Below are 13,780 nucleotides of genomic sequence, written 5' to 3' on the forward strand. Positions count from 1 at the left end.
ATATAGGATTTCAGAGATTTAAAAACCTTATGGCAGCTGACAACCTCATCTTTTTTCCATGGAGCAACTGGTAGGTTTGAACTGCCAACCTAGTGGTTAGCAATTCAACACCTGTTGTTATGTATATTAAGTTGGTTCTGACTCATACAGAATCTGTACAGGGTTTCTGAGGAGCAATTGGTGGATTTGAAATGCTGACCTTGCAGTTAGCAGTCAAGTGCTTATTCACACCAAAACCCAATGCCTAACAAGAATCAAATATTCCATTTTCAGATGAAATCACTAATATGAGGAAAATTCATTCATAATTTCAGAAAAGTAAACTATGAAAGTATTCAAGTAAGAAATAAAACTAAAAGTGAAAGTAGTAAAGAACCAATTAGAGAATTATTGCTATCTTTCCTGAGAAACATACTTTTTAAAGTGAAAAATTAGTCATAGTTTTAGTTGCCACATTCCACAGTATATCTTGTTCAAGTATCTAAAGGGCACAATGACACATGATTACTTCACGAGAAAAGAATGAACATAATGTGTATCAGATTACAATGTATAAAATTTTAAATAACAACCACATGTAAGAATATAAAAACATTTTATCTATCAACATTCTTTGAAAAGTCACTTCAATGTCTGCTATATTTTTCTTATTAATAGGAAACGGATCTTCATATAAGTGTATTTTTTAGTATCACCAACTATGTTAACTTATGCGATTTTATTTTTCAGCAATGCCTTTCAAATGTTTTTACACATTGATATGCCAAAATAGAACACGTAGCAAAGCGATAGATATTATTACTATTATGTTTAATAGATCAGGCTGCTCAGAAAGCATTTAAGAGAACAGAATTAAACTAATCGCGTAGTTTTTCAGCTTACCAATTCTGGTTGTAATGTTTCTAGAAATTAACCCACATTTCTTTGTAATTTCTAAGATCAATAAGTGCTGTTTAGTACCCATTAACGAGAAGACACCTGGCCTGCTCTAAACTCAAAATACAGAGATGCACTGGAACTGCTCCAGCACTAAACTCCTTTTTCTCTAAGCTATTTCCAGAGCCCTTTCCCAAAATATGTTCCTATCATATTGCTATCCTATCACATTTACTTAAAACTATTTCATTGCAGAGTGGTTTTCCCACTGTCACTCAATATAAAAGCAATTTCTGAAGTATGTAGCTCTGATTAAAATAAGGGTAAATACTCTGACCTTGGGGGTGGGGTAAAAGAACTATTAAACTACTAACAGAAACTAAAAGCAAATCATTCATTATCTCTGGATATTTTTATCTTGAATGAAATACTATCAAATTCATTAACAGGTCAATCAGTGACCCATAGACTAGGGGGGTTAGAATGAGCATTCAAAAGAACAAGGACTCTCAAACTCATGAGAGATGAGGGAGAAGCCTCCAGAACCACCAGAGAACAATTTTAACTCCTATCTCATGTGATTGTTGGGAGAAAACAAAAAGAAAATGTATAAACAACACAGTTTTCCAGAGATTCGAAAGTTTCATTTTTAAAGCTAGTTAAAGCACTCATTCATGATTGAAATTGGTAGACACATAGGCACAAATCAGAGCTAGGTATAACCAAACTACCTTCCCATCCTTTATTCTGCCCCCATATCCACAATGCAGCTCAACTTCTGGCTGTCTGAAATATTCAGTACAAAACCAATTCCCTTCTTCCCTATAACCTAATTTAGTACAATAAAATTAGCATATGAAAAATTTCCTTGATCAGGCATAAATTACATCTAGGTTTCTCATCTAGATTCTGATGCTTGAGTGACCCCAGCCAAGTCAAGCTTTCTAGGCTCAGTGTTCAGTGCCGCTAAGCCCTAGGAATAGTTAGGTAAGAACTAAATTCCTTACTAAATATTAAAATTCCACGATTCACATGACCAGTTATAAGTCATAAAATAGTCCAAGTATTATATGGTGGAGAGGAAGTATTCTTTTAATTCATACATAAATCAAACCTAATTAAAACCAATCCATCAACTTCACATTTATACAGACAGATACAACAAACACTATGAGTAAAAAAAAAAAAATATTCTTACTTGTCTAGATTTTCTAATAATGACTGGCATAAAACTGTCAAGTATCCAGCTTCCACTGCATTATGAGACACATCTAAAACAAACAAGTAAACTGCAGGTTGAGGAGGACGAAGCTGAAAGGAATAAAAATAATGTACTTTATTTAACTGGTACAATTTGTTTTTTAAATCATTATACCTATTTACTGAGTATATTATACAAGAAATATATGCACAAATAGTGCTGATATTCTATAAGATTTCATGTGCCAATAAAAATGACACTTCTTTATTTACTACTTTTCTTTGCAAGAGTGGGTTATGGATAAAACATGATAAGGCAGTCAACATATGTTAATGGCTAAATAGCTTGGCTAAAAGTTTTAGGATAAGGAGTGTTGGCTGACATCTTTTAAAGAAAAATATGGCTTGTGTATGTTTTAATATTGAGCCCTATATTCCTTACCTATGCCTGAAAGCGTAAGTATTTTTTAGAAAAATTAGGCCTGACAATTTGTGATAACTACTATCTGGTTGTGTGCGAATGTTAAAGACTAAGTGTAAAGAAAGCAATTTCAGTTTGGAAAAGGTATTTCAAAATAAAGAATTTGTGAGGGTGATAGCTTATACTATTTTCTCTTCTTTGAAATATGCTTTACAATTCTGTTACAGACAGTTTGAGCACAACAGCTTCTCCATGGAGAATAGATGAGGCTTTCTGTTCTGGCAAAGATTCACAGTCTCGGAAACCCTATACAGGGTTGCAGAGTCGGAACAAACTCGACGGTACTGAACAACAAGCAGCCAAAACAGAGTTGAGAACATATTAAGTTATAATGGTAAACAGTGGAGAGTAGAAGTATTAGAGTGATACAAAAAGAAATTTTTACAGTTATATGAAAACAGACAAGAAAATAGTACTTAAGTGGACACAGGTTAAATCAGACACAATAAGCCATAAAAAATACAAACAATATAAAGGAAGAAATGGCCAAGCACCAGGAATTTCATACACATCAGTTATCTCAGTTCACCTAGTTCAACTAGCAGCCCTTTAAATGTTTACAGGCAACAAAGATGAAAAATGCAAATACTGAAGAGATTTAGTCATTATAAATACATTTCAGAAGATGAGCAGAATTCACACTAAAAATTAGAGAACGGGTAAAATTTTATGATTGAATCAGGAAGAGAAAAAATTAGAATGAAGTCAATAGCTATTTATCTTAATATCTAAACTTGTTGAATTAGTATTATGGTGATTTCATGAAGAGCTTAGAAACAGCAGTTTTTGGCAAAAACATGAACTTTGCTTTTGTGAAGATCTTAAATGTTAAATTGTAAAGAATATTTCTAGATGCATTCCAGGTAATCAAACCATGGCAACAAATTTTAGTATTAGTGTTAATCATAAAGTACTATTAACATTTCTGAGTGATTGTATGCATTTTTCTAGGAGATCAAATAATCATTAGAAAGAATTTTCTATTTGCCAAATATAATCTTTCAGCATTAATTTATTTAAAAAATTCATACATTTGGACAAATTCAAAATTTGGACAAAAATGCATTTAACAGAAAATTATACTTTACCAATGTAGGTATTCCCTGATTTATGACGTGGATTTTTTTTTATATATATACCTTATTGTTAGTAATATGTACTGTATACAGTGTTGCAGCCTATAATTTAATGATGTTATTCTGAGATGTTCACTCCCAGATGTTGAACGTTATTACTGAATTAACTGCAATTTTTTTCTCTAAAGTAGATCAGGTGCTTCAATTGCTTGAAATGATGTACGGAAACACTGATCAGTTTGCTAACGTCAATAGGCAGACTCAGGAAGCAGTGAGTTATTGCTACAAAATACATGAATTAGAAAAGAAAAGGGACACACAAACAGCTGTCATTTAACTATCTGACTAGTAATGTCCTTTCATTCCCAGGGATAATACAGTTAATCTTCCACAAGTGGAGTTTATTACTGCAACTGACAAAGTATCTACGTTATCTAATGCTTCATTATCGGAACAGATTTTCACAATTTACATAACTTTAAATGTATGTATATCTGAAAACATCTTTAAATTTACATTTCCCAATCCCCACAGACAAAGACAAATAAAGATCAAATTTATAAAGATACTGATCATAAAAGGCATTAATAATAAAACTAAAAAAAGAGACATATTTGACTTATGTCAGAACTAACTTAAGACTGAGTTGCCGGAATGGAACCATTGTAAGATGGGGACTACCTGTAATTATATCCCATGACTGATTTTAACATTTAATAGTTACCATGTAATCTGAAGAAGCAATGAATTCCACAGTTGAATTTTGAACTTCTGGTCGTTTATGAGGCTCACCATATGATCGAGTAAGGGGGTTATACATAAATTCCTCAGGAACTAGACAAGAATTAGGAATCCAGGTCAAATTTAGTAACATAATTTGTAATAAAACATATACATATATCATACACACACATATACACAACACACCCCTAGAAATAAACACCTCCATCACAAATGTTTTTATGAGGCTTTGAGTTGTATAAACAGTGGCAAAAACTAATCCCTTAGGGCAGGGGTGGGGAATGTCCAACCCACAGGCCACAGGCCATATGTATTTGCTGTTGTTGTTAAGTACCCATAGTGACCCTGTATAGGGTTTCTGAGGAGCAGCTGGTGAGCTTGAAACCGCCGACCTTGCAGTTCAAACGGCTTTGCAGTCTGATGCATTAACCCACAGCACCACACCAGGACTCTACAGGCCATATTGTTGTTGTTGTGCAGTGCCATCAAGTCGGTTCCGACCCACAGCGACCCTGTATAGGGTTTCCAAGGAGCAGCTGGTGAGCTTGAACCACCGACCTTGCAGTTCAAGCAACCAGGACTCCAGGAGGGCCATATAAGGCCCTCAAAATCATTTGATCTGACCCTGCCAAGGCAACCACAATTCCAGCCATCACGATGTTGTTGTTGCTGTTAAGTGCTGTTGAGTCACTTCTGACTCATAGTGACCCTGTATAGGGTTTCTGAGGAGCAGTTGGTGAATTTGAACCGCTGACCTTGCAGTTCAAACCGATCTTGTGGTCCAGTGCATGATCCCACAGGGCCACATCAGAAATCCTGCCATCACATTAGCTATAATGCTGTTGTTGTTCAGTGCTGACAAGTCAGTTCGGATCCATAGCGACCCTGTATACGGTTTCCAAGGAGCAGCTGGTGAGCTTGAACTGCCGACTTGTGGATCAAACCAATTTTGCAGTCCAGCACATTAGCCCATAGCCCCACATTAAGACTTCTTAGAGGTGAGTTAATTAAATATTTGACCAAATATACAATGCTAATTTTTATGGTGACAATTTTCTATGGCTCATGAATGATGTTATAAACCTGAAAGAAAAAAAACTATTTTCTGAAATCAGGTGAGAAAATCAGGGCACAGGTAACTTTTTTTCTTAGGCTCATGAACTGTTTATTATGTACCAAATGAGATGGGGGAAAAAAAGTCAAGAGAAGCACACATTTGAAAATGATTATGAGTAAAGGGGGCAATAGAGAGACAGTCACACAAGCATATGTGATGGTCTCCCTGACATGAGCTGAATGAACCAAATACACCAAACAGATGACAACCTAACTTATCAGGGCTAGTATAAGAAATCTGCATGACCTCACCTGCATGACATTTACTGTTTGTTTTTTTGTTTTTAAATGAGCTTTTTACTATACCCTCTCTTTTGTTAACTATCCCCCTCGCCAGCTAAAATGAAATATCCCTAAACTATGAGGGACCTGCAAAGTTTGTAGAATAATTCCATTATCTTTCAATTCCATTTTTCCATGTTCCTTTAAAAGTTTCACTAAAAATGGCATGAGAGTACATTTTTAAAGCAAATGGGGAAAATGACAAAAATGTTAGAAAACGTTTAAAATACTATTAAAACACTCTTTATTTTAAGAATGTAAAACTCACCATCATTAACTCTATAGCACAAATTGCATTTCCATCTACGCTGATCAATGAAGGATACAAAAGGGTTGATATATGTTCGACAAGATCGGCATCTCACAATGGTATTTGACGTTATCACTGGTAATTGCTAAGAAGTAAAATTTAGGAAGAATAAATGTCTCTGGAAAAAGTTTTCTCTGAAAATTTAAATTTAAATACAGTATATTTACATGAAATACCAGAAGAATGTATAAAATCTAGCAAGCTGGCTATTAAACCAAATAGACCATCAAAACATAAGTAATGTTTCAAGGTCCCTGAATGGCTGATAATTGAAAGATTAGTGATTTGAAGCCACCCAGAAGCAGTACAGAAATAACAGGTTCAGTGATCTACTTCCATAAAGCCAGTAAACAACTAATATTTTGATTCAACAAATTCGCTGCATTTGGCATTTTCCTGTTGTAACAAAGGTTATTTGTTTAATATCATTAAGAACAATCATGTAGTTTTTCTCCAAGGCCTCCGAAGGTTGATCTACCCTCTGACCATACCAATTTCTAAACTACTAAATTTTCAACATACAGCTTAGATCTCATGTCATACAAAATTATTTCAATGCTACCCAGAGGAACTCACTTTCCATTCTGTACTCACTCCTGAAGTACCTCATTGAACCTGATCAATTATATATACTGATTACCCTGTGTAAGTCTTTTTATACCTTTGTCTCGTTAGATTAAGAATTTCTTAGGGGCAATGCCAGTGACTTAATCATGTCTGTATAATCAGTGCTTGCTTCAAGTCCTATCATAAAGTTCAGAAAATGTTTGCTGAACTGGACTGGACAGAAATGATTATTTCTAACAAATAAAAGAAGGAGGTTGACAAAAATCTAATATACATTGTAAGTATCTTGCACAAAAGTACACGTTAGCACGTAAAAAAAAAAAAAAAATATGGTACCTTACCGTTAGGTCTCTGAAAGGATGTAACAGCAATCCTAAAGGAAGCTTAGCTTTATTCAGTAAAGCCTGTGTTTGTGGAATATTTGTTAAAGTACACCGAAAGGAACTGCAAAAACAAAACAAAACAAAAAAACCCAACACAAATAACATGGACTAACATTAGTTATCAGAAAAAAAATACTGAGTAAGTATGAGTTAGAAGTAATGAAGAACATTTAAGACATAAATGAAAATCGTTTGGGTGTATTATATAGCTGTAACCAGGAAGATCCTGATTACTTCAAGCAGACATATATATTTTGATATGTTGTAAATATCAAAAGACCAAATTAAGAACTATCATTTTCATGGTAGAAAACTTTAAGGCATTAAACAAACAAAATCACTTCACTGTAACTACCATGTATAAGAGGGAGTCAAAACCATGAGTGAAAAAGATTATCTCTGATAATGATGCTAATTCCCACTTTCTCCTTTATTCATCTGTTAAACTCTTTTCATTTATATCTTAAGATATTCTTAATTACCTCCACCTCTACCCAACGCAGTCAAAGCAAACTCCAGACACTATACACTGGCCCGTAAGGCCTGGCCTAACTCTCTGTACACATATTCTACTACTCCACGTCTCTCCGGCTCTACTGGTGCCAGGTTTACAGCTGTTTCTTGAACACGCCAAACTTATTCCTGCATTTGGAACACTCTTGTCACATAGCTTTCTCAATTACTTCATGCAGATCTCTAATTTTTTTTATATTTTAACTGGGGAACTCTTGGAGAACACCTGTTCTGACTCCACAATTAAAAATAGTTACCCACCTAACATTGTCATCAAATAATAGAAACCTTTACTAAACAAAAATTATCAAAATGTGAAGCTATTGCTTCTCTATGTCTGTATACTTCTGAAGGTGGTATTTCCATAGCTCCCACTCCTCCCTTAAGAATTCTGTGTTCTTCAATTTTCAACACTTCAAAATGACAGTATGAGCATCTTCAAAAGTCTCATATTGTGTTCCTTTGACATATTTTTTGAATTCTGGGAACAAAAAGAAGTCTGAAGGGGCAAGATTAAGGTTGTAGGGTTGATATGGGGGTGTGTAAGATTTCCCAGGAAAACTCTCATAAGATAGTCCTTAGCAAGGGTAGCTAGCACCTTTGAAGAATGATTTTTGCAGAAATTATATAACTGGGTAGAAACATATAAGCCATTTTCCTACCCCTTTCTCTCTGGGGTTTCATAAACACACAGACACACACATGAGGGTGACTTCAAAAAGTACAAGGGAAAATTCCACTATCTTTTAATTTCATTTTTCCACAAACTTTCTGACACCCCATTGCATATGTACCTATGCATATTAAAAAAAGAAAAGAAAAAAAACACTCCACTGCCAATGAGTCCATTCTGACTTATAGTGAACCTGTGTAAGGTTTCCAAGGCTGTTAAGTTTTTACAGGAGAAGAAACCCTCATCTTTCTCCCATGGAATAGCTAGTAGGTCTCAAATGCACACCAGTCCAGTGCTTATCCACCAGAGCTCCACACATATATATGATTTCATATTATATTCATCTATTTAGAGGATACCTAACCACCCATATGACAAGACTAATACTTATTGACCTGATAGCAGCTTAGAGAGCCAGTGGTTTTAATACATCATACACATCCGGCACTTTTATGGAAGTTATCTTGGCACTGCCTTAGGTTAGGCACTGATGGGATGATAGAGTGTGGTAGGAAAAAAAAGTGAACCTCAGAGTGACTCCACTTTCTATTTCTACTTTCTGATTCTATGTAAGATTTTGGGTGAAAAAGAAGTCTATAAGGAAAACAAAAACACCTCAAGGAAAGGAAAATATTGGCTGTAAATAACATGAGTTCTCCTAATATAAAGAAGACAATGCTGTAAATCAGTGTTTACTTTATGAGGGAGGACAGATTCTAGGAGCAGGAAAACATCTTCCAAAAAACTATTGGTCTAGAGAGCTAGCTTATTCTTAGGGGACAGAAGTACTGATAGCAGACAAGAAAAAGGAACATTTGGTTTAGAGTCCCTGTGTGGTGAGTACCAGAGCTCATCCCTCAGATGCAGACTGCCAACCAAACTTCTGTGCGAGGTGAGGAAATATTCAGTAAAGAAAGTCCAAATCTAAATTAGGTGGGATAAGTAAGTCTGGAGATTATTAGTTTTCAAACTTTATGAGAAGGCGTCAAAAAGTTCACGGAAAGCTTGAATGAAAACATAATGGAATGTTTCCACAAACTCTTTTAAGTCCCATTGTACACTGAATTGGGGGTGGGGGAGATGGGGGGACAACCCAGAGAGAAACCATTTATCTAAACATGCTTGTGGGATTATATAATTGAGATCTGTGCCCTTGTCAAGCAAAGACTGAAGAACGTAATAAAGTTTTTAAAGATTCTCTTCTATTTAAAAGGAGCTCCAATGGCGTTTTAGGGTAAGTACTGGACTGCTAACCGCAAAGTAGGCAGTTCAAACCCACTAGCTGCTCCATGCAGGAAAAAGATAAGGCTGTCTCCTCAAGTAAAGATTTATAGCTTCAGAAACCTATACAGGGTTATTATGAGTTAGAATCAAATGGATGGCAGTGGGTTTTTTAATGTATTACTTAAAAGACATCAGAAATTACCAGTGATGAAAGGTGAGGGAAAGAGATTTAAGGGGTGGGAGGGTAAACAAAACTATATAAATCTGGGTTCCTAAAATCCTTCAAGGAGCTCTGGAGACGTAGTGGTTATGAGTTGGGCTGCTAACCTCAAGGTCTGTAGTTCGAAACTGCCAGCTGTTCTGCGGGAAAAAGATGAGGCTTTCTGCTCCCGTATACAGTCTCAGAAACCCTATACAGGGTCGCTATGAGTTAGAACCAACTTCACGGCACACCACCACCACCAAAATCCTTCACTCAAATAGAAAAACTATTCCTGCCACTAGGGGGCAGGGAACAGGACTACGTAGAGGTAGAGTTGGGGACAGGAAAAGATGACATATATTCACTTCTACATCTAAAAGCAGACGCAGATTTTCTATACAAGCTAAAATAGAAAAATCTTTATAAACAAAGCTTCTAATCAGGGAAGCTTCCAAATTATTTCTGAAAGGCATATAATACATACTTTTTAAAAAGATTAAAAAATAAATACCTACTCTGGGCTACAATTTAATTTTCGGAGATCTACATTCAAATTAGGTACAGGAGCCCAAACAGGAGTCATGGGTAAAATGTTCCTCTCCTGAGTGAGGTTTATAGGTCTCAAGCTTTCTGGTTGTGGCGAACTCTGAAGACTCAATCCTCCTAGACTAGACGACAACTGGTTCACTCCAGGATACGGCTGAAAGACCATTTTAAAAAAACACACAAACAGAATATTAAACAAACATGCTTAAAATGTCTTATAATAAGCATGCACATGGAATTTCAACATATAGAACAGGCAAGAAGCTAAGAAAATTTAAGTCTGGCTTGATAATGATGGAATGAAAACATGAAAAGTCAATTTACAGCATAACTGAAAATAAAACTCAAAGGAACACACTGGATAAATTTAAACCTTACTAGTAAGACTAAATAACACAACAAAACTTCAGGAATAATGCTTTCAACATCAGGAATTTGGTTTTCCTGAAATACACTTTATACTACAAAGGCAGGAAAAATACTTAATTGAAATTATGTTTTTTCAGTGATCAATTTTCAGAATGAATTGACGTTAGAGAAATGTACAATGACCTTCAATGAGTTTTGCTTTGCTTACTGTTTCTCCTACTTACTTTTTAAACATAACAAGGTTTGTAATTTTAGTCATTTATAACTGTACAGTTCAGTGGCATTAATTATATTCAGAATGTTTTGTAGTCATAATCTAATCTACTTGCTAATAAGAATTTGCCTATTCTGATATTTTATTCAAGTAGAATCATACATTGGGTCTTGTGTCCAGTTTTATTTTATTTCATTTAACAAAAATTTTCAAAGTTCATTAATGCCATACTATGTAACAGAATTCTTGTTAATGATAAATATTCTATTGCACACCTACACAATATTTTGTTTACTGACAAATCTACTGACAATTTTGATTGTTTCTGTCTTTTGGGTACTATGGATATTGCTACAATGAACATTTGAGTACAAGGATCTGTTTTTAATTCTTTCTAGTATATACCTGTGAGTAGAATTGTTAGGTCACACGACAATTCTATGCTTAACGTTTTGAAGAACCGTAAATTTCCCAAAGCACTTGCACTATTTTACATTCTACCAACAATGCATAAAGGTTCCAATTTCTCCACATCCTCACCAATACCTGCTATTTTCCATTTTTAAAAAATATAGCCATCTTCATAAATGTGAAGTGTCCTGTTGGCACCATGATTAAAGCATTCAGCTTCTAATAGAAAAATTTGCGATTCAAATTCACCAGCCACTCCGTGAGAAATATGTGGCAGTGTGCTTCCATAACAATTTACAACCTTGGAAACCCGATGGGAGCAATTCTGCACTGTTATAGGGCCACTGCGACACAAACCAGACTCTAGGGCAGTGGGTCATATCTCACTGTGTGAAGTGATATTCCATGTGGTTTTGATTTATATTCCCCTAATCACAGTGCTGAGGGTTAGTGCATTGGAGTGCAAGGTGGGTTTGAAGTGCAGTCAGTGGTTCAAGAGCCTCAGAAACCCTAAATAGGGTCACTCGACCGCACTTAACAACAACAATCACTAATGACACTGAGCATTTAAAAATATGTTTATTAACCATATAATTTTACATTTCTTAAGAACTGAAACTGTTTTGTTCACTCAGGTTTTGAATCTTTAGTGCTGAAACACAGCAGGAACTCAGTAAGTATTTAATGAATGTACAATTAAAGTCTTATAAAATGAGGTAATCTGACTTGCAGAAATTTCATCCAAGGAAATGAGAAAAATGAGGAAAGATATACATGAGGGGGCTCATGGAAAATGGAAGTGAGAGATAATGGACTTTTGTCATGAACTGTTTAAGGGCCACTCCTGGTGAACAACGTCTGCAGTTCAAACCCCCAAGTGCTTGACGGCACTTAACAAGTATATACAAGTATGTTGACTATGACATTAATTTATGATCAACAGGGAACTACATTATGAAATGTTATACAGCTATCACATGATGAAGAGTGTACAGTGATACGTTAAGATTTCCTCATATACTCCTAAAGGAATAAGAAATTTCCTAAACATTATCCACATCTATCAACTTCCTTTGTTTGGTTAAGCAAATCATTTGAATGACCAGCTTCCTTATTGACTTTTCCTCAAGGCAGGAAGCCTAGAAGGAAAACTTGCCACATTTTGCTGTGTTCTATCTTGGTGACTGTGTGCTGTGGAGTCGGTTCCGACTAATAGTGACCCTGTATAGGGTTTGCAAGGCTGGAAGTCTTCATGGGAACAGAAAGCTTAACCTTTCTCCCATGGTTATATCTTAGTAGTACGAATATGGATTGATATTTAATATCTATCTTTTTTTTTTTTCTCGTTTCTGCACTAAGTTTACAAAAAATAAAAAACAGCTACATGTTATCTATATCTGGTTGTTCCACTTTTCCTGTTTTCCAAACCTGGAAAACAAATTTTAAGGTTTGTTTTCTTTCTTTCAAAGGTCAATTTGGGGTTTCCCACTGCTTAATCAAGATCTTCTCATATTAATTAATTCAAAAAACCTCTTGATTCAGAATCCTTACATTGGGCTACATTAAGTGCAATATTTAAAGGCAATATCGATGGCACTTAACAACAACAACGGGCTTCAAAAACAAATGGTTTATTTTATAACTAGCTTCATGCAGTTGTTGTTAAATGCCATTGTGTTGGTTCCAATTCACAGTGACCCTTATAGGGTTTCCGAGGAGAAGCCGGTGAGCTTGAACCACCAATCGTGTGGTTCAAACCAACCTTGCAGGCCAGCGCATTAACCCACAGCACCACACCAGGGCTCCAATGAGCTTGATAGACAATGTTAATCTTAGATGAAATCTATATTCTATAATAGATAAGAGTTTAAATGTAGGCCTAAACTATATGATTAAATCATTATTGGGTTTTTGTTGTTGTTTTTTTGGCCCTGGAACAGTAGCTATTTCAAAAACCATTTTAAATTCTGACTAGACCATCCATAATAAATGACTGCTTTGTAAGCTCCCTTAAAGAGATACATACAAGGGAGCTTCAAAGTGTATGGAAAAATGGAACAAAAAGGAAATTTTCCCCAAAACGTTTTGAAGCTCCCTCATATATCACACCTGATTTTGATTTTATTTTGCCCATCCCTACTATACTAGTTAAGGGAGGGTAGGGGGTGGGGGGTGTACATAACTCTGAAGCGCAACATCTTTTGCACACTAAGAACAAGTCTAGTGTTGGAGAAATTATTTATCAAGATCTGTGACCTCACATAAAATCAGAGGCGGAGAATGCCTATTATAAAAAGATAAAATAACAAGTATTGACAGGGATGTAAAGCAATTGGAACTCTCACACACTACTAAAGGAAGGAACATCCATTTTGGAAACTGTTTGGAAGTATCTGCTAAAAGTTGAACATACAGATACCCCATGACCAAGCAATTCCATTCCTACATATACAAGTTCACTAAAAGATGTGCATGAGAATGTTCACAGTGGCACTATTCATAATAGCCATAAAGTAGGATTACTCAAAAGCCCATCAACAATAGAAAACACAAATAAATTCTGTATAGTCACAAAATACAGTATTATATAACAATA

The 13,780-nt window shown here is 35.3% G+C and overlaps 1 protein-coding gene across 1 annotated transcript in view; it reads right to left on the minus strand.

Annotated features, from left to right (window-relative positions):
• The window catches only part of SEC24B (SEC24 family member B), a 112,290-nt gene that overhangs the window by 27,282 nt on the left and 71,228 nt on the right, over positions 1-13,780 (minus strand). Inside the window, exons 7-11 of the mRNA XM_006869343.1 lie at positions 10,160-10,344; positions 6,991-7,093; positions 6,041-6,167; positions 4,358-4,467; positions 2,075-2,187 (exon numbers count right to left, since the gene is read on the minus strand). Of these exons, the coding sequence (XP_006869405.1) occupies positions 2,075-2,187; positions 4,358-4,467; positions 6,041-6,167; positions 6,991-7,093; positions 10,160-10,344 (638 nt within the window). The remainder of the gene's footprint in view (positions 1-2,074; positions 2,188-4,357; positions 4,468-6,040; positions 6,168-6,990; positions 7,094-10,159; positions 10,345-13,780) is intronic.

The sequence above is a fragment of the Chrysochloris asiatica genome, unplaced genomic scaffold, assembly GCF_000296735.1.
Source record: "Chrysochloris asiatica unplaced genomic scaffold, ChrAsi1.0 scaffold00129, whole genome shotgun sequence".
Taxonomy (NCBI): domain Eukaryota; kingdom Metazoa; phylum Chordata; class Mammalia; order Afrosoricida; family Chrysochloridae; genus Chrysochloris; species Chrysochloris asiatica.